The 22,515-nt window shown below is 39.8% G+C and overlaps 1 protein-coding gene across 1 annotated transcript in view; it reads right to left on the bottom strand.

Moving 5' to 3' along the window:
• The window catches only part of PCCB (propionyl-CoA carboxylase subunit beta), a 92,535-nt gene extending 70,537 nt beyond the window's left edge, over positions 1 to 21,998 (bottom strand). The window contains exons 1-6 of the mRNA XM_025448943.3: positions 21,764 to 21,998; positions 18,799 to 18,918; positions 17,937 to 18,005; positions 14,844 to 14,900; positions 12,966 to 13,079; positions 5,234 to 5,344 (exon numbers count right to left, since the gene is read on the bottom strand). Coding sequence (XP_025304728.2) covers positions 5,234 to 5,344; positions 12,966 to 13,079; positions 14,844 to 14,900; positions 17,937 to 18,005; positions 18,799 to 18,918; positions 21,764 to 21,991 — 699 coding nt within the window. The 5' untranslated portion in view covers positions 21,992 to 21,998. The remainder of the gene's footprint in view (positions 1 to 5,233; positions 5,345 to 12,965; positions 13,080 to 14,843; positions 14,901 to 17,936; positions 18,006 to 18,798; positions 18,919 to 21,763) is intronic.
• Positions 21,999 to 22,515: the final 517 nt, after the last annotated feature.

Below are 22,515 nucleotides of genomic sequence, written 5' to 3'. Positions count from 1 at the left end.
GCATTTCTATACACTAATAAAATACCTAAAAAAGCCAGTCCATTCACAAAAGCATCAAACATAACAAAATATTACAAATGAATTTAACAAAGGAGGTGAAAGATCTATACGTTGAAAACTATAAAACTTTGATGAAAGACACTAAAGATAGGGCAGCCCCGGTGGCTCAGCAGTTTAGTGCCGCCTTCAGCCCAGGGTGTGAACCTGGAGACCCGGGATCCAGTCCCACGTCGGGCTCCCTGCATGGAGCCTGCTTCTCCCTCTGTGTCTCTGCCTCTCTCTCTCCCTGTGTCTCTCATGAATAAATAAATTAAAAATCTTAAAAAAAAAAAAAATGGCGGATTTCCTTCTTTGCCACGACTGAATATTGTATGTGTGTTGCATTTTCTTTATCCATTCATCTGTTTTTTGGACACTTAGATTGTTTTTGTATTTTGGCTTTTGTAAATAGTACTGTAGTGAACAGGGGAGTGCAAATATCCTTTGAGATCCTGATTTCATTCCTTTTTAAAAATTTTTAATTCTAGTGTAGTTGATATACAGTAGTATCTTAGTTTCAGGTGTATAATATAGTGACTCCAGCAATTACTCAGTGCTCTTCAAGATAAGTGCACTTAATCCCCTTCACCTATTTCACCCATCTCCCACCCGCATCCCCTCTGGTAACTATCTGTTCCTTATAGTTTACAGTCTGTTTTTTTGGTTTGTCTTTTTTTCCCTTTGTTGATTTGTTTCTTAAATTCCACATATGAGTGAAATCACATTATTTGTCTTTCTCTGGCTTATTTCACTTAGCATTATACTCTAACTCTACCCATGTTGTTGCAAATAGCAAGATTCCATTCTTTTTTATGGCTGAATAACATTCCTGTGTGTTATGTGTATCACATCTTGTTTATCCATTCATCAATCATGGACACTTGGGCTGCTTCCATAATTTGGCTATTATAGATAATGCTGCAATAAACATAGGAGTGGGGATCCCTGGGTGGCGCAGCGGTTTGGCGCCTGCCTTTGGCCCAGGGCGCGATCCTGGAGACCCGGGATCGAATCCCACATCAGGCTCCTGGTGCATGGAGCCTGCTTGTCCCTCTGCCTATGTCTCTGCCTCTCTCTCTCTCTGTGACTATCATAAATAAATAAAAATTAAAAAAAAAAAAAAAAGATCTCCTTTAAAAAAAATAAAAATAAAAAAAATAAACATAGGAGTGCATGTATCCCTTTGAATTAGTGTTTTGGTATTCTTTGGTAGTATGATTACTGGATCATAGGGTATTTAAAAAAATTTTTTTGAGGAACCTCCTTACTGTTTTCCATAGTGGCTGCACCAGTTTGCATTCCTTCCAACAGTGAGTGCATGAGGGTTCCTTTATCTCCACAACCTTGCCAACCCTTGTTTCTTGTGTTTTTGATTTCAGCCATTTTGACAGGCGTGAGGTGATATTTCATTATAGTTGATATGCTTTTCCTTGATGATGAGTGATGTTGAGTTTCTTTTTTTTTTTTTTTTTTTTTTTTTTTGAGTTTCTTTTCATGTGTCTGTTAGCCATCTGTGTGTCTTCTTTGGAGATATGTCTGTTAATGTCTTCTCATTTTTTGTTTGGGTTGTTTTGGGGGTGAATTGTTCCAGTTCTTTATATATTTTGGTTACTAGCCCTTTATCAGATAGGTCATTTGCAAATATCTTCTCTCATTTAGCAGGTTGTCTTTTAGTTTTGTTGATGATTTCCTTTGATATAGATCCAAAAGTGGGACTGTTGGATCATATGATAATTCTGTTTTTAATTTTTGAGGAACTTCCCTACTGTTTTCCATAGTCATAGTATCAATTTACATTCCTACCAATGGTGCACAAGAGTTCCCTTTTCTTCACATTCTTGCCAACACTTAATTTCTTGTCTTTTTGATGATAGGCATTCTAACAGGTTGAGGTGATAGTTTTTGGTTTTGATTTACATCTCCCTGATAATTAATGATGTTGCATATCTTTTCATACACTTGTTGACCATTTTCTTTGGAAAAATGTCTTTTGAGATCCTCTGTTCAATAAAATTTTTTTCTAGCCTTATTGATAAAATCGTCATGTAATGCTTTGTAAGTTTAAGGTGTACAATATAACTTGATACATGCATATATTGTGAAATATTTATCACAATAAGGTTAACACATTTTTCATCTCAGAATTACCATTTTAGATTTTTGTTGTAGTAGTTATTGAGTTGTAAGAACTCTCTATTTTTGATACTAACCCCTTTTCAGATATATGATTTGCAAATATTTTCCCTTATTCAGTAGGTTGCCTTTTCATTTTTGTTGATTTTCTTTTGCTGTGCAGAAGCCTTTTACTTTGATGTCCTACTTGTTAATTTTTGCTTTTGTTGTTTGTGCTTTTGGTGTCATATCCATAAAATTGTTGCCAAGATCAGTATGAAGGAGCATTTTCCCTATGTTTTCTTTTTTTAAGATTAAAACAAATTTTTTAAAGATTTTATTTGAGAGAGAGGGAGAGAGAGCCAAGCAGGGGAGGGGGCAGAGGGAGAAGCAGAAGCAGGCTCCCTGCTCTAGAGCCTGATGTGGGGCTTGATCCCAGGACCCTGAGATCATGTCCTGAGCCAAAGGCGGGTGCTTAACTGACTAAACCACCCAGGTGCCCCTTATGTTTTCTTTTAAGAGTTTTATGGCTTCAAGTCTTTAAGTCTTTAATCTATTTTGTGTTAATTTTTGTGACTGGTCAAATATATGAGTCTCATTGCATTCTTTTCCTGGTAGTGATCCCATTTCTGAAAATCCTTTATTGAAGAGACTTAGCATTTCCTCATGGAATATTCTTGGCCAATATTCAAATACTGACAGTATATATGAGAGTTTACTTCTGGTCTCTTGATTCTGTTCTGTTGGTTTGTAGGTCTGTTTTTATGCCAGTAGTATGCTGTTTTGATTATTATAACTTTGTAGTGGAGTTTGCGATCAGAAAGTATGGTATCTCCAACTTTATTCATCTTTGTCAGGATTGTTTTGGCTATTCAGGATTTTTTGTGGTTCTATACAAATTTTAGGTTTTTTTTTTTGTTTTTGTTTTTGTTTTTGTCAAAAATGCCACTGGAATTTTGAAAAGAATTACATTGAATATATAGGTAGCTTTGGGTAGTATGGACATTTTAACATTATTCTTATCCAGGAACATGGGATCTCTTCCATTTATTTTTGTCATCTTCAGGGTCTTTCTTTTGTTTTTTTAAAGATTTTATTTATTCATGAGAGACACAGAAAGAAAGACCTGAACTGAAGGCAGACACTTAACCAACTGAGCCACTCAGGCACCTCGGTCTTTCTCTTTCTGATTTTTATTTCACTTAGCACATGCATTTACGCATGGGTAATAATTAGCCATGAGTGAAATGCTCTCAAGGTCCATCCATGTTGTCACAAATGGCAGGATTTGGGGATCCCTGGGTAGCTCAATGTTTTAGCCCCTGCCTTCAGCCCAGGGTGTGATCCTGGAGTCCTGGGATTGAGTCCTACGTCGGGCTCCCTGCATGGAACATGCTTCTCCCTCTGCCTATGTCTCTGCCTCTCTCTCTCTCTCTCTCTCTCTCTCTCTCTCTCTCTGTGGTCTCTCATGAATAAATAAATGTGTCCCTCTGTAGCTCTCTTTCAAATAAATAAATAAAATCTTAAAGAAGAAAAGAGAGGTAGAAAGACAGATAATGATCTCACTTATGTGTGGAATCTAAAAAGCTAAACTCATAAAAATAGAATAGAATGGTGGTTACCAGGGGTTGGGGACCAGATGAAATGTGAGGTCCTGGTGAATGGTGTAAACTTTCAGCTGTAAGATGAATAAGTTCTGGGGATCTCATGTACAACACAGTGATTCTTATTGTTAATGCTATATTATATAATTAACAATTACTAGGAGAGTAGCTCTTAAATGTTCTTGCCATGAAAACAGAAATGGTAATTATTTAAGGTAACAAAATGTTTTAGTATTTTTGATTTAAAAAAAAAAATAAAACCCACCCCTGTTGAACATATAGGTGGCTTTCAGTCTGTCACAAAGAACAGGATATCTGGATCAAAGGGTAAGCACTTTTCAAAATTTTTCAATTCGTACTGCCAAACTATTCTCAAGGAAAAGGTGCTCTCTATTTACATTCCCTGTTTACAGTGTTCTCATATTGGAGGATTTTTACCTAACCCCCCTCCAAATAGGTCTTAGCACTTATTGATTATTATTAAACATATTTTATGAAGAAAAGACTAATTTTCTTAAAAAGTATCAAATAATAAACCATGTATAAATACAAGTAGGCTTCATTTAAAATGAGAAATCTACCAAAATTATGTACTAATTGTGTGCTTAAAGATGAAGCACCTCTCAAAATGAAGTTAGAGATCAGATTTACCATTATAGACAATATGTAATGAAAAAGCAAACAGCTGAAGAAATAAAGGTGGGACATAAGAAACTAGATTACAAAAAAGACTCTCATGAGAAACGTTTTTTTAGGGGGAGGGGAAAGAGAGAAAATAGGAGGGTTTGGGGAGGGGCAGCAGGAGAGAGAGAGAGAGAGAATCCCAAGCAAGCTCCATGCCCAGCACAGAGTGCAACACGGGGCTTGATCCTACAAACTCAGCTGAAATCAAGTTAGACACAACCAACTGAGCCACTCAGGTGCCCCCATTAGAAACTTTTTCAATAGGGGCAGCCCGGGTGGCTCAGCGGTTTAGCGCCGCCTTCAGCCCAGGGCGTGATCCTGGAAACCCCGGGATCGAGTCCCATGTCAGGCTCCCTGCATGGAGTCTGCTTCTCCCTCTGCCTGTGTCTCTGCCTCTTGCTCATATTCTCTTTCTCTCTCTCTCTCTCTCTCTCTCTCTCATAAATAAATAAAAATATTTTAAAAAATAATTTAAGAAACTTTTTTAATAGGATTCAGTAAATGATCATCTGTCTGGGCAGAAGACAGAATCCTTTGATTACTTGAAAATCATTTGCAATTCAAATAGACAAGTAAAATCACCCACCAATGAAGTACACAAGCACGTTCTGCCACACAAGTCCCACAAGCTACAGATTTCATGCCAAAACATTCTCTCCGCTAAGACCTTATCATTACTATGCTGAGAGCAGTGATAATGCAGATAACCAGATCTAGGTCAGGAACTATTTTTATTGTAGGTGAGTTACTGCACAACTCTCAAAGGGCAGGAAAAACAGGCCCTTCTTTCTTACCTTTACCATGAATGTGAAATCAGTTAGAGCAGGGGAATACACAGCCCCACCAGCACATGGGCCCATGATCAGAGAAATCTGAGGGATAACTCCAGATGCCAGGACGTTCCTCTGCCAAAAGAGAAAGGCAAGGCATGTGGTTACAGAGGTGTTCAAGGCACTACATACAGAAAGATAAAGGCAATAATAAAATTACATTGGGCTTTTAGTCACAGAAATTCTATGCTGGAGGCAAGAAAACTAATCAGTACAGGTTCTTCCAGAATTACATATGCAAGTTCTCCCCATAACAGGTGGCATAGTTGGCATATTACTTTGTGTGGCAAATACTCTCTCTCTCCTCCTTGGAAGTAGTTTCTCAAAAACTCCATCAGGACATAAGCTCAGAGAGACTGTTCTCTCTCACCTCAGCTCCAAACACACCTCAGGCCAAGCACCCTTATCTCCTCAAAGCTGGCTAACACAATGAATGAAAACCCTAGGCAGAATATACAAGGCCAACACTTACCCTGGAGCTGTGACCTCTATTTAGTGTCTTCACACCCACCACAGAGGGTACCCAGCAAGGCAAGGCCAAGAGGCAAGTGCTACTTTCTCTGAGTCTTCAATGTCTGCCCACCTCTAGGCAGGGCATATGAGGAAAGGGAGGTAGCAGAAGCCACAATGGCTCCATGGGGACAGAGCTATGGGAAGGGTCACCTCCCGGGAAAGAAAAAAATGGGGGCTGGAAGTCCCAGGCAAGATGATAAAGTCCGATGACTCCTTGCCCAACCCCCAACTTTTTTCCTTCCCTTAGGTTCCATCAGCGTAAGAGAAGTATGTCCACTTTTAGCCATGTCTTGGCTCTGAGCCCAATTTCTAAAAATCATGGAACATAGCTGAGGACACTACAAAAGCCATCTGTAGAGGATTCTGGGAAGATGGCAGAGTAGGAAGCACCAGGAATCTGCCCTCACTTAGACAACAGCACTGACATAATCTGTCTGGTAAAACTTTTTGAAATTCTAGAGTCTACTAAAGGCTTCCAACTCCCAGCAGAAAATCTGAGAATAAACTGTGGCTAATTTCCATCAATTTTAGCTCTTAGCACAACAGCAGCTACTCATCTGCTGCCCCCTAGCCACAAGGCAGGCAGCTGTACATATATATTCCTAGAGCAGCTTACATAGAGCTTTCAGGAGCCAGGGTAGGTGAAAAGCACTCTGTCCTCCGAATGTGAGGGATCACCCACTGCTGATTCTGGTTACAAAGATATAGAGAGGCAGGCAGCCATTTTTATTGTACCTCCTCATCCCATTGTTGCAAGCCCCTGCCCCTCCAGTTCAATATCACTAATTATTAGGGAAATATAAATCATAACTAGAATGAGGTACCACAACACAAACAGTGGGATGGCTCCTACCAAACAGAAAATAATGTCAGGGAGAATGTGGAGAAACTGGAACTTTTGCATACTGCTGATGGGAATGTAAACTGGTATAGTCACTGTGGAAAACAGCACAGAGGTTTCTCAAAAATTTAAAAATTATCATGTGATCCAGAAATTCCACTTATTAGTTTCCATTCTTTTTGGTTTATGCCAAATCTCAAAGAGATATCTTACACTGACATTCAAAGCAACATAACTCACAACAACTGAAACACAAAAACAACCCAAGTACCCATCAATGGAAGAATGAATAAGCAAAATGTGGTTTGTACAGTGGAATATTATTTAGTCTTAAAAAGGAAAAACTTCCTGTCACGTTACAACATTGATAAACCATGAAGACCTTAAGCAAAGTGAAATAAGCCATTCACAAAAACACAAATTAATACAATAGGATTCCATGCAAGCTGGTACAGCCACTCTGGAAAACAATACAGAGGTTCCTCAAAAAGTTAAAAATAGAACTACCCTATGACCAAACAATCGCACTACTAAGGGTTTACCCAAATATACAAATGTTATCTGAAGGGGCACCTGCACCCCAATGTTCATGCAGTAATGTCCACAATAGCCAAATGACGGAAAGAGCCCTGATGATCATCGACAGATAAATGGATAAAGAACATATGGTATATATAGGATCGATGGAATATTACTCAGCCATAAAAAATGGAAATCTTGGGATCCCTGGGTGGCGCAGCGGTTTAGCGCCTGCCTTTGGCCCAGGGCGCGATCCTGGAGACCCGGGATCGAATCCCACGTCGGGCTCCCGGTGCATGGAGCCTGCTTCTCCCTCTGCCTGTGTCTCTGCCTCTCTCTCTCTCTCTCTCTCTCTGTGACTATCATAAATAAAAATTAAAAATTAAAAAAAAAAAAAAAACAGTAACAGTCATCACAAGACTCAATAAAGGTGGGGAAAAATATTTTTTAATCCTATTTTTTTAATAACCTCTCTATCCAACATGAGGTTTGAACTCACCACCTCAAGACCAAGAGTCACATGCTCTAACAACTGAGCCAGTCAGATGCCCCAAAGCTGGGAAAATTTAAAAACTAAGTGAGAAATGTTAAAGGGAACTCTTTCAGTAAAAAGGAGAGATCATAAGTAAGAGTAAGAAAAGTAGGAATCACAAAAGCAGTAAAAATAAGTATATCTACAAAAAAAAAAAAAAATCAGTCAAGGTATTCATAAAATAAAAGGATATAAAGTATGACATCATATACCCAAAACATGGGGGGCAGAGGAATAAAGAATGAGTTCAAACTTAAGCAACCATCAACTTAATATACTGCTATATGCAGATGGTATATACAAACCTAATGGTAACTACAAATCAAAAACCAGTAACAGATATACAAAGAATAAAGAGAAAGGAATCCAAGTATCACTAAAGAAAGCCAGCAAACCATGAGAGAACAAGAAAGAACAGAGAACTACAAAAACAACCATATAAGCAGTAACAAAACAGCAACAAATACATATCAATAATTACTTTGTAAATGGACTAAAAACATTCCAATCGAAAGACATAGGGTGATAGAATGGATAAAAAAGCAAGAACAGTCGATATGCTACCTTCAAAAGACTCGTTTCAGATGTAAAGACATATGCAGACTGAAAGTAAAGGGATAGAAGGGCATTTATTATGCAAATAGAAGTGAAAAGCAAGCCATGGTGGCAGTCACTATAAATAGACTTTAAAACAAAAGAATGAATGAAAAAAAAAAATCAAAAATAAATAAATAAAATAAAATAAAACAAAAGAATGTAACAAGAGAAACAAAAAAGGGCACTACATAATCATAAATAGAACAATCCAACAAGAAGGCATAGCAATTGTAAATATTTACCCACCCAACATGAGCACCCAAATACATGAAGAAGCTAGTAACAAACATAAAGGAAATAATCTATAGCAAAACAATAATAGTAGGGTACTTTAACACCTCACTGACATCAATGGATAGATCATCCAAACAGAAAATCAACAAGGAAATAGTGGCTTCAAATGACACACTGAACCAGATGGATCTAACATATAATCAGAACATTCCATCCTAAAACGCGGAGTACACTTTCTTTTCAAGTACATATGGATGGATCCCTGTGGCCTACTGACTAGGATTTGGCACTCCCAAGCACACATGGAACATTCTATGAACAGATCACATATTAGGCCACAAAACAAGTCACAAGAGGGGCACCTGGGTGGCTCAGTGGTTGAGCATCTGCCTTGGGCTCAGGTTACGATCCTGGGATCGAGTCCTGCATCAGGCTCCCCATAGGGAGCCTAATTCTCCCTCTGCCTATGTCTCTGACTCACTCTCTGTGTCTCTCGTGAATAAATAAAATCTTTAAAAAAAAAAAAAACCCAAGTCTCAACAAATTCAAAATGATTGAAGTCAGACCATGTGTCTTTTCCAACCACAACACTATTAAACTAGATATCAACCACAAGAAAAAAATTGGAAAGAACATAAATACATGGAGGTTAAATAACATGCTACTAAATAATAAATGGGTCAACCAAGAATTCAAAGAGAAAATTTAAAAAATACAGGGAGACAAATGAAAATGAAAATAGTCCAAAATCTTTGGGATGCAGCAAAAGCTGTTCTAAGAGAGAAGTTTATAGCAATACAGGCCTACCTCAAGAAACAAGAAAAATCTCAAATAACCTAACCTTATACCTAAAGGAGCTAGAAAAGAACAAAACAAATTCAAAATCAGAAGGAAATAAAGATTAGAGCAGAAATGAATGAAATAAAACAAACAAACAAAAAAAAGAACAGATCATTAAAACCAAGAGCTAGTTCTTTGGGAAAAAAAAAAAAAAATCAACAAAATTGGTAAACCATTAGCCAGACTTATCAGAAAGAGACTCAAAAATCAGAAATGAACAATAATCAACACCAAAGAAATACAATTATAACAAAATATTATGAAAAATTACATGCTAACTGGACAACTTAGTAATAGATAAATTCCTAGAAATATAATCTACCAAAACTGAACAAGAAATAGAAAATTTCAACAGACCGGTCACCAGCAATGCAATTAAATAGATAATTTTTAAAAACTCCCAACAAACAAAAGTCCAGGACCAGATGGCTTCACAGGTGAATACTAACAAACACTGAAAGAGGAGTTAGTAACTATTCTCAAACTCCCATAGGGAGCCTGATTCTCCCTCTGCCTAGGTCTCTGACTCACTCTCTGTGTCTCTCGTGAATAAATAAGTAAAATCTTAAAAAAAAAAAAAATTAAAAAAAGAGAGAGAAATTAAGAACATAGTGTACTTACAATTGCCCCAGAAAGAATAAAATATCTAAGAATAACCTTAACCAAGGAGGTAAAAGACTTATACTCTAAAAACAATAAAACACCGATGAAAGAAATTGAAAACACAAATGGAAAGATATTCTATGTTCATAGATTGGGAGAACAAATACTGTTAATGCCCATATACTACCCAAAGCAATCTACAGATTTAATGTAATCCCTATTATAGTACCAACAGCATTTTTCACCAAACTAGAACAAATAATCCTAAAATTTGTATACAATCATAAAAATCTCAAGTAGACAAAGCAATCTTAAAAAAAGAAAAACAAAACTGGAGGTATCACAATCCCAGATTTCAAGTTATATTACAAAGCTGTAGTAATCAAAATGGTATGCTACTGACACAAAAATAGACACATAGATCAATGGAACACAACAAAAACCCCAGAAATAAACTCAATATGGTCGATTAATCTTCAATAAAGAAGGCAAGAATATACACTGGGAAAAAGGTGGTCTCTTTAACAAATGGGGTTAGGAAAACTGGACAGCAACATGTAAAAGAATGAAACTGGATCACTTTCTCTCTCCATCCATAGAAATAAACTCAAATGGATTAAATACCTAAATTTAAGACCAGAAACCATACAAGTCCTAGAAAAGAGCACAGGCAGTAATTTCTCCAATACTGGTCATAGAAACATTTTTCCAGATAGGTCTCCTGAGGCTAGGGAAACAAAAGCAAAAGTAAACTATTGAGACTATACCAAAATAAGGAAACCAACAAAACTAAGATATGAGAGAAGATATTTACAAATGATATATCCAATAAAGGGTTAGTATCCAAAATATATAAAGAACTGATACAACTCAACATCCTAAAAACAAATAATCTAATCAAAAACTGGACAGAAGACATAAACAGATGTTTCTCCAAAGAAGATATCCAGATAGCCAAGAGACACATGAAAAGATGCTCAATATCACTCATCAGGGAAATACAAATCAAAACCACAATGAGATACCACCTTGTATCTATCCAGTAGTGAAAATTAAAAAAAAAAAAAAAAACAACAGGGGCACCTGGGTGGCACAATCAGTTGGGCATCTGACTCGTGGTTTCAGCTCAGGTCAGGAGTTCTGGTCATGAGATCAAGCCCCATGTCAGGCTCTGTACTCAGCAGACAGTCTGCTTGGGATTCTCTTCCCCTCTCTCTCTGCCCCTCCTGCCTGTGCACATGCACGCACACACTCTAATAAATAAATCTCTTTTAAAAAGAATCAAAAACACAACAGTAAGTGTTTGCAAAGATATAAAGAAAAAAGTACCCTTGTGCACCACTGATGGAAATGCAAACTTGTGCAGCCATTGTGAAAGACAGTATGGAGGTTCTTCAAAAAATTAAAAATAGAACTACTCTATGATCTAGTAATTATACTAGCCAGTATTTACCTAAAGAATACAAAAACACTAAATCCAAGGGATATATGCTGCAAATATATACATATGGAGAGAAATAATAGAGCAAATGGACAAAATGTAAACAAGTGATCAATCTGGGTAAAGGACATATGGACTATTTTTGCAATTTTTTTTAATTTTTTAATTTTGCAATTTTTATATTAAGTTTGAAATTCTATCAAAATAAAGTTACAAAAAAAATTTTAAATAACAGTACAGGCAGAAGGAGGTGGCTGTAGGTGTAGAAATGACAAGCAGCATCAGCAGATTTTTTTTAAGTAGGCTCCAAAGCCAACACAATGCTTGAACTCACAACCCCTGAGATCAAGACCTGAACTAGATCAAGAGTTGGATGCTTAACAGACTAAGCCACCCAGGCACCTCAGTAAATAATTTATTAGAGTCACTGAAGCCTACACCTCCTAAAAACAAAACCCAACTCCTGCAGCCTGTACTCATAAAGACTGGTTAGAGTAGGAGATATTCTCAAATCCTGATAAGCACTAAAACGTGATTTACTGCGACTTCTCTTAGCGCCATGCTTCCTTTCCTTCATTTCTAACACAGGGCATGACTTCCAGGCAGGGGCCAATGGAGATCTTCCAAGCCTAAATTGTTCTGACCATGCCACCCAAAGAGCTAATTCTCCCCGGTGGGTTATTCCTGGAGCTCAAGATTAAAGATTAAAAAGTAGGTTTTAGATCTACAAAGTGGCATCCCAGTGAATATAAGTATTTCCACAACTAGCAGAGGATCTTACACAAAATAAATACACACTCTTCTGATGGATTGTAAAGGGTAGCAGACAGGGATAGAACACTGATAAGCCTGCAGGTCAGGGGATGACAAGAATAGCTGGCCTGATTAGAAAAAACGTCTGCTTGTCTCTTTCCTGCATTCTCCCCCTTTTCCTCCCCTCCCTAGAAATGCAGATCTGTCCTTTTTCTCAAGTTTCCATCTGGCAGTGTCTTTCTCCCTCACCTCAATCTCAATTACTTTCTTATACTTCCTATTTCAATTAACACATTTAATTTACTTTTCTGTTTTTCATTTTTTTCTCATTTTTGTAAGTAAGCAGAAAGATATCTGAAATGATGTTCATCAAATGTTTCTGAATGGTGGGATTTGGCTAATTTTTCTCCTTTGTATGACAACTTGAACTTCATACAATGACCTTGTGTTTTAACCAAAACAAAAAGCACTGCATTTTTTTTAATTCCTAATTCTAGCAAATCAATTCATGTTAACACTTTATATTCCATGTCCCTTGCTTTTGAAAAAAAAAAAAAAAAATCAGGTGAATTTCTAAGCGATCTTTAATTTTGTTTTCCCCGGAGTGGCTCTCTGTTGTGAGAAAAAAAAAAAAAAAACCTCTCCTACTCTCTTGCCTTTCATCCACCTTGCATGCCTTCCCCAGTGACACAGGAAGAAGCCACAGAACAGACACACAGCAGAGAACAAGGAGTAGAGATAGGGAAGCTGTGGCCAGGACACAGCTTAGAAAACTAAGCCTTGTACTATTTTAGTCTCTATACTCTATTAATAGGTTTCTCACCAGAAAGATGTCTGCATAGCCAGCCAAAGACTCCACTCCCTCTTGGATCCGTGCTCCCCCAGAGTCATTCAGTCCAATCACTGGAGCCCCCACTGTCATGGCCTGGTCCATGATCTGAGATAAAAAAGAAATCCTTTATGAAACAACTAATCCTGTTATCAAAAACAGAATTTATAAAGTACCATGGTATTTTCTGGTAAATGTTCTAAGTGCACTTTCAAAACAGGAGTCATTTACACCAGCTTCATTCCCATGATGAGTACCTTCATTGAAGATAGACAACCAAAACTTTAAGGGCCGATTAAAGCCTTTCAGGCATCCAAGAGCCAAACAACTTCCCACTATCAGGGGGAAGACTGCACATGACAACCATTTCTAGAGCCACAGGCCCAGCTATAGTATTTTCCAGTAGCCAACTTTTTCCCCAATTTTTTTTAAGTAGGCTCCATGCCCAACATAGGGCTAAAACTCATGAACCTGAGATCAAGAAGCACAGGCTCTACTGACTGAGCCAGCCAGACAAGACGTCACTGCCACCGCTGCCACCACCACCACCACTGCCACCACCACCACCTCCACCACTCCGTCCTAGACCCCATTACTCTTTTGAAAGAACTGACAGTAGACATAATAGCAAAGTAATTATTTTTGTGAAAGTACATGTCGATCCATCTCTTAACCAGAGGCCAGGCCCAGGCCTGCTTTTACTTGTAATGACCTATATATTTTCCTCATGGGTCAGTAGTTCAGAGCCTAATAAGTAACATTCCTAATAACTCTTGCCAGTTCACAAACCACTTTCACTTCCATATTATCCATTTAACCATGATAACAAAGGCAGTAAAAAGAAAAATTACAAAGGTTTCAGAAGTACATGACAAGACCATGTCTAAAATCCAGGTTTTCCATTATACAGGGAAGCTCTCCCCAGCTACTAATACTCAAGTCTTCCTTTTATTACAAAATTCTCCAAATATGATCTACACCTTTATTCATCTCCAGAGTATTTCATCACTAGCTGTGTTTTTAAAATGCCATGATGTAATCAATCTTTGCACTGCTCTGTATCTTTTAGTACCTGAATTCTCCACTGAGACCATAGGCTCTTTACCTGGGGTCCTCAGAACCTCAAGAAGTCTATGAATAGATTTCATCCATACATTGAATGGGAAAAAATTTACATCTTTATTAACTCTAGCTGATCTTCAGCATTTCCTTTAAAAATGAATAGAGGCAGGGGATCCCTGGGTGGCTCAGCAGTTTAGCGCCTGCCTTTGGCTCAGGGCATGATCCTAGGGACCCAGGATGGAGTCCCACATCAGGCTCCCTGCATGGAGCCTGCTTCTCCATCTGCCTGTGTCTCTGCCACTGTGTGTGTGTGTGTGTATGTGTGTGTGTGTGTGTGTGTCTCATAGATAAATAAAATCTTTTAAAAAATGAATACAGGCAAAAAAATCCACATTATTAGAAATACCTGTGACTTCATCATAGAAACCACGGATATTTTTATATCACATTAAAGTTGTTGCAGATATCTTGAAATAGCATTTTCACTCATACCTACTCTAAATTATAGCAGTTGGGATCCACAACTAAATCTTGTAATTTGAGGAATTAGAAGGCATGTATATTACAAATGTGATTTTTAAAAAATATTTTTAATTCTTTGTAATCCTACATATTTCATGCACATAAATCATTACTAGCCTGCCAAAGGGATCCATGATACAAAAAAATATTACTGGCTTTTGCCTTGAACTGAAGGGATCTTTGTGTTAGCATCCATCCCACATACACAGCTTAGTGTCTTGCACCTCAATACTTGATATATACCATGTGACTGATGAAAGAACTACATTTTCAATATGAAATACTTACTTTGCAGATCTTTTGGGCATGTGCCCCGGACAGACTACCTCCAAAAACCGTAAAATCCTAAAAAGAAAATAAATCAACAAATAAAATACAGTGACTGCCAGGGACAAAGAGCAGAGGAGGAAATGAGAAACTCTTAACCAAAAGTTTTTGAAGGATTTTCAGAAGTGCAAAAAATTAGAAATAGTCTTCTTTTATTCACTATTCTATGGAATAATTTATATCTTAAAGGGATTTCATATCTTGTCAAAAGCAAAAGACAGTCTTTGCTCTACAAAAATGAGTCACAGTTCTAAAGAAAGGAAAATTTTTCATGAAGAATTAACCAGAAAAATCAGGTTACATAGATGTCAAACAGTCAGGCATTTCTATTACTAGAAAGCACCTATCATTTGACAAGGGAGATGAAAAAAGTCAATCAGAGCCTTCACTTCTTCCTCTGGCTTATGGAGTTTCATTACCTTCTGATGTAAAGGGCTTCTTGTAGGAAGGACCTTCTTCCTAACTATCTCAAAAACACAGCGGGGGAATAAAAAAAAGAAAAAGAAAGAGGAAAAAAAAAGATAGCAGGGAATTAAAAAGAGATTTAGCCCAGGAGGACAAAAAGGAAAGAGGAAACAATGGCAGAGGAGAGACTAGACAATCTCGAGGGGGAACGAAAGCATAAGAAGAATATATGACTTAGAGGGAGTAAATGGAAGCCTATATACTGCAGGAGTAACCACAAGGAGGAGACAACCCAGGAACCATGGAAAATGGGGAGTGAGGAGAGGTGAAAAGCAGACTGATGGAAGGTCTCAATTAGGAGCAGCTGGACCCCACAGGGCCTCTCCTTCACCTTAAGAAGAGGAAAGAAGGTTTATTCTCTAAAGCAACTTCACCAGAGGGGCTCTGATTCACAATCCCCAGCGGCAAAAGAAGATGAAAGTAAGGCTAATAACAGATGAAATGAGGAATCTGTACACTGAATGATGAGCCAGCACTGGCCCCTCCTTTCCCCCAACTCCTCTCGCCCTGAACATACCTGTGGCCAATTATCAAGCAAAAGACTGAGGCTGCCTCTCTGGAAAAGCAGAAGTTCCCCAGAAAAAGTAACTGTGGATATTAACATTTTGAGGATCACTACATGAAAACTGGCTCAACACTCCCCACCCTTAGTATCCTTCAGGGCCTATTTCAAAGGCTCCATTTTCCCCTAAAACATCCCTCAAGCCTGAACATGATTATCCCTTGTCCTGAACCCACAGCACTTGCCCAGAACGTCTCTTACCCTATCTTACTCAAGATACTCCTGCCCCATTCTATCTACAAAATGATAGCTCCTTCAGGGCAGAAACTCTGGCTCAGCCTTCTCCCCCTCCCCACTCTACCTTATCCTATGGGCATAAAAGGTGATCAAAAGTATCAATTTAGTGAATTTTTTTATCTGCTCAATAGTTAGAAGGTTGAGTCCAGAAAGCGCAATAACTTTCTTTGTTCTAGCTATCTTATTAATAGTTCCTTCTGTACAAGTTTTTGCCTAGCTCTCATAAATTACAAAAAGGAGGGATCATTTCTTCTAGTTAAGCATTTGGTAGACCCATTTATAACACAGTTTTAAAGCATTTCAAAGGTAATTCATTAAGTAAATGAGTATTGTCTAAGTACCATACATTTAAAGTTCACCAAACAGTTATTTTAATATTAAACCCGTAATATTAAACAACCTTTATAAATTTAGATCTGTAAAAAGAACTAAACATTTAGAATTATATGCATATGTCCACCTCCTGGGAGGGCAGAGAGTAATCAATTAAACCCAAAATAGTATAGTGCTAGTTAACTATTAGCTACTGTAACAATTACTACAAATTCAGTGGCTTAAAGCACACAGATTTATTCTCTCACAGTTCTGTAATTCAGAAGTCCTACATGGGCCTCCTGAGATACACGCAAGGTTAGCATGGTTAGTCGCCCTTCTGGAGGCTCCAAGGGAGGATCTTTTGTCCTGCCTTTTCCAGGTTCTGGAGACCAACTGCATTCCTTCATTCATGACCTCCTTCCTCCATCTCCTTAGCCAGCAACAGCAGCTCAAGCCCTTCCCACAGAACATTGTTTGGAACTCCACTTCTACCTCTCCTTCTTTTAAGGACCACTGTGATTATACTGTGCCCACCTGTGTAACTCAGGCTCCTTTCTTTTAAGGCTAGCTAATTAGCAACCCTAATTCCATCTGCAGTTTAATTACCCTTTGCCATGTAAGGTAACATGTTCATAGGCTTCAGGAATAAGGAGTTGGAAATTTTGGGGAGCAATTATTCTGCCTACTATACTATATTCTCCTATGGTCTCAGTGTGAAGGAACCATATCTGTCTTTATGCAGCCTAATGAAAACTTATTCTAACACTTTCATGGAAACCCAAAACCTGCAGTTCCTGGAGTCTAGTCCCTTTCACCCAGGCTACATTCACAGCACTCTCTCAGTTCACACATTGCCCAGGACATGGCTCCTTTCCAGGCACACACCCAACCTGCCAAGAGGAATCTCACTCACTTGGAATAAACTCCTGATTCCTGGTACTCTTTACATGATTCCTGCCCTGTGATCATCTCCAAGGAAAGAATTCTATTTCTCCCTAAGAAAAAACACATACTGCTGAGTGAAGTAAGTCAGTCGGTGAAGGACAAACATTATATGTTCTCATTCATTTGGGGAATATAAATAATAGTGAAAGGGAATATAAGGGAAGGGAGAAGAAATGTGTGGGAAATATCAGAAAGGGAGACAGAACGTAAAGACTGCTAACTCTGGGAAACGAACTAGGGGTGGTGGAAGGGGAGAAGGGCGGGGGGTGGGAGTGAATGGGTGACGGGCACGGGGGGTTATTCTGTATGTTAGTAAATTGAACACCAATAAAAAATAAATTAAAAAAAAAGAAAAAGAAAAAACACATACTATAATACTCTGGACATATGCACTGAAAAATAGAAAGTAAATCCCTCATCTGCCCCTACTACAAGCAAGTTTTCATTCCCCAAAACTGCATTCTTCTCATGCCTTTTGCTCCTGGCTCTACCCTCCAGGAAAACTCAGCCTATTGGGAGTTATTAAATACCTGACTGAAGACATAAACCAATCTTCCATTGATTCGGCCCCGTCCAGTGACCACACTGTCTCCAGGAAACTAGCAGAAAAATAGAAAAACAAGAGTTAAAAAAAAAAAAACAAATACCCAAATATGTCTTTTAACGAATTTGGCAGTGAAAGACAAAAACAAAAACACAAAAACACAACTGCCCACCCAAAATTTCTTAAAATTCAATATGAATCAGGAAGATGAAGGAATCTCCCCTTTCCCTGCTCAGGTATGTAAGAGCAATCACAAGGCTACTGCTTCATGAACAGCAGTGAAGGGCACTATATTTAGAGGTCATCTTCCTTCCTAAAAGCAAAATAATCAAGATTCCCTTAGAGCTGCCAATACCCAATGCCACGAGAAGGAGAAGGGACATAGAATGACACATGGTAACTTTACAAAGCCACATACCCTACCCCCAAAGCTTAAGGCAAACCTATCATTTTGCTTGGAATCCAGGAATACTGTGTGGCCCATAATGACTCAAATGGAGCCAGCTGATTTGTTGCCAAGTTCATAAATCTTTGATCACTAACAGAATATATGCAGACCTGAGGAAAACTGATCACAAGGGAGTCCAAAGAATTCTGAATACCCGTGAAGAACACCCAATTAAAAAAAAAGAAATGTTGGTGATTCTGTAGACAAAGGTAACTAGGGGAACCTGGAGGCCCAATAATGCTTCTCCAAAGGCACTCCTGCAACTTCAGACTCCAGACTTGAAAATTATTAAATGTGCTCTGAGTTCCAGAAGGCCTTCATTCATCCAGTGGGTAAGGCCAGTAGGTCCACAGCTGGAAAATGCAACTTAGAGGCTCACACCACCACTGTGAAAAGATACCTTATTCTTCTCAGCAGCCATTCCGAAATCTGCACATCTGTGTTCCACAAACATGTCACTCTCCACAAAACTGCCAGGGTCCAGCAAGAGACTGATCCGCTCTCTGGCAGTTAGCTTTCCCTAAAATGCAACAACAACAACAAAAAAACCATTCAGTGAAGTCATTATAGGCAAAGTCAGTAAGCAAGGAGCGCTGAGAGGGCCAGGAAGACAGGGTTTGCTCCTTCACCCATCATGAAAGCCTCTATTCCCTCAACCTGCCCAAAATACAGGATCGGTAGATTTCAGTCAGTAAGGAAATCAGGGCAGAGTGCTCCAAAAGTCACCAAGTGGGGAAGGCAAATAAGAAGTGGGAGGAAAAGGTGGAGAAAAGTAGGGGTAGGGAGAACCTGACCCTGGAACAAGATAACTAGTTCCACACTCACTGGAGACTTAAGGAGCAATAAAAAAAAGAATGGAAAAGTAGGTGGAAAACTAAAGTAGGTTTAGTGAAGGGTCTGAGGCTACACCCCCAGAGTCACAAAGCTTCTTCTAGGGAACTCCATACAAACTCACCTCACTAGTGTCCAACCCCAAGGACACTTCCAGGGCTACTTCCTGGTTCTTCTCTCTGCTTCCTCCAAGGGCTTCTCCTACTATCCCACATTAGAGGCTCTGCTTAGGGTCCCCACACTGACAATGAAACTATGATACCAAGACAGCCCCACAGCAGGTAGTGGCTGAGTAGAAAAGGAGTGGGACAGAGCGAGGTAAAGAGCTCACTTGAGAGGAGTTAAAAAAAAAAAAAAAAAAAAGTTGCTTAGAGGGGGTAAGGTTGGAACCTTCAACTTATCAGGAGCCTCTGCTGCTTGGACTCTCAAACCCTTGGACCAAGCTAAACACCCAGGCCCACGGTCTTCCACCCTCCTTCTGCCCTTGGGAAAAACCACCTCAAATTGGCTCTTTTTTTTCTCATAAGAAAGTAGCCAAAGCCAGTGAGGTTGTTTTAAAACAAATAGACAATCATATACACTGTTGTGTAAAGTAGAATTAAGTTTTCCCCAAAGCAATCTGGCAATACATATTAGAGTGTTAAATATATTCCTATCTTTTGACCCAGTAATTCCATTTCTGGGAATCTGTCCTATGGAAGTAGTGCCAAAAAATTGTTTAAAAGGGGGTGGAGTGAGTGATTTAAATAAAGTCAGCCTCCTAAGTCAGCTCTGGCAGAAGAAAAATAGCTTCTTGAGCCTGCATCTAAAGCCAGTAGGGTCTACCCAGGAAGAGGTGGGGTGATGCTCCAGGGAGGAATTCAGCAATGAGCCCCAATAGAAAGAGCTCACAAGAGCACTGACAGGCATTTCCAAAGGATGATGTAAATATTCCTTCAACCCAGACAGAACCACCCCAGGGGAGGGAAGGAAAGCACTCCTGGCACCACATACTCAATCAAAAAAAAAATTTTAAGATTTATTTATTTGAGAGAGAATACACAATGGGGTGGGGGGTGGGGGGCAGAAGAAGAGAGAACATCAAGCAGTCCCTCCTTTGAGCATGCAGCCAGACTTGGGGCTTGATCCCACCACCAGAGATCACGACCTAAGCTGAAACTAAGAGTCCGAGGTTCAAGGACTGTGCCACCCAGGTGGCCCCATACTCAACAAAATTTATATCTCACTCCCAAGGGTCAAGAATTATTACTATCTTCTCTTTAGAATAAACTGATTCCGAGCGATTAACTTGTCAAAAAGGAACGGTCACCATGTTCTTGTCAAATTCCAATTTATAACATCAAAATCAACACTCAATTTAGACTTCACCAAAGGGCTAGTTCAAATCTCCTCACTGAAGACCTGAGCCTCCCACTCCATTCACCACCCCCACACACTTGGCAGTTGTGCCTTGGCGCCCTTCACCTCTAAGAATTTCACTTCTGCACCTTCCAGCTTGCTTATTTAACTCATCCAGCACACTGGTCCAGATTCACACACACGTCAGTTGATGCACCGCCTAAGCCTAGTTTCAAGTCCTGGGTCACGGATCTGGGTCTCAGTTTCTCCTGCTGCTAAATGGTCCACCCAGCATATCTCTGAAGGCCAGCTGTCTCGCCTCCGAAACCTCCCTGCCTCCAACGCTCACCTTTCCTATCCAGCACATCGTTGCACACTAAAACCCTCAAGGCGTTCAGTCAGCATTGTGGGGTAGAGGTTCCACAAATTTCCCACACACACCAGTCCCAGACTAATGTGAGAATTTGCCCAAGTTACTTCCCCTGCCATATGCCTCTGTTTTCCAGCTTCCATAATGGAGCAAGAATTTACCACTCTTGGGGCTCCTGGGTGGTTCAGTGGTTGAGCGTCTGCCTTTGACTCAGGTCGTCATCCTGGGGTCCTGGGATCGAGTCTGACGTCAGGCTCCCCGCAAAGTCTGCTTCTCCCTCTGCCTAGGTCTCTGCCTCTGTGTCTCTCATTATTAAATAAAATCTTAAAAAGTAATAATAGTAATTTAAACTTTACGGGGCATGAGAAGAATAAACCTTTTTTTTTTTTTTTTTTTTTTTTTTTTACGGGGCATGAGAAGAATAAACAGATTTTTTTTCCCCCCCAATTAAGGGCCTATCATCACTTCCGTAGTTCTAGCGATAAGATTGTGAGGGGAGAAGTACTGCTATCTTCTTACAATAAACTGACTCCTAGTGATTAAGTAACTAGTCCTAAAGTTTATAGATGTTCAATGGTGAGCCGTCTGGGACCCGGGCAGCTCCCACCAAAAATCCAGAGGGGAAGCGGAGAGTAATAAAGCACAATGTACTTATTCTCCCCGTTCTACCTGCCCCTCGGTGAAAGGCAACAGGTAGGTACTCAAGGTGAACCCGCCCCTCCCCGGCATCGCGCTGATTGGCTGAAAGGACTGGGGCGTCGCGAGCTGCGCACGCTGTGATAGGTCGCGAATGCTGAGGGGATGGCCGGGCCCCCGCACGACTCACTCGTTTATGCTGCGCATCGATGCGGCGCTGGCCTCCTCCCACCAACGCGGCGCTGCGCTTGTTCTCGATGCGTTCATGAACCGAGACGGGCTGGCTACACAGGCCGCGGACTGCAGCGCGGAGACCGCTCACCACAACGCTGAGTCTTGCTCCAGCCGCCACCACGCGCATCGCCGCCGCCATTTTTGCTCTGCGGCCAGCCCCCAACCGGTTCTCCTGAGTACGCATGTGCGTCAAGCGTGGCACACTGGGGTCTGCGCCTGCGCAGCATCTGTGGGAAGTAGGGAGCGTAGGGGTTGGACATCTGAACGCGCTTACGCTGAGGACCGGAGTTCGAGACCCCAGACCGCGCTAGGTCGTTACTCAGAGGGATAGCCCTGGTCCTCAGCTCTTGTGCTGTCTTTGCTGCACGGAAGATGTGAACTTAGTCCTTGCTCTTCTCTGGCTACCTAGACCCTTACTTTGGTCGTCCCACCCCCTCCAGAAAAAGCGTAGATAATAGGAGCTCTTACTAGATAAATATTCTGCCTGGTGTGGCCTTCAGCACTGACTTGCGTTACCTTATTATCTTGATTTTACGGGTGACACCAATGAAATCCAGAAAGGTAGAGTGATTTGATCAAGAGCCAAGACTAAAGATATGGTGGGGCCAGATTCAGACACAAACTCGCCTTGTGCTGCGTGTTGAGCACAGGGCTTTTAGCCTCTAGTGGGTAGTTCTTTTCTCTTTTTTTTTTTTTTTTTTTTTCTTT

The sequence above is a fragment of the Canis lupus genome, chromosome 23, assembly GCF_003254725.2.
Source record: "Canis lupus dingo isolate Sandy chromosome 23, ASM325472v2, whole genome shotgun sequence".
NCBI classification, from domain to species: Eukaryota; Metazoa; Chordata; class Mammalia; order Carnivora; family Canidae; genus Canis; species Canis lupus.
Note: the sequence above shows the minus strand (reverse complement) of the source record. Positions and strands in the feature narration are given on the sequence as shown.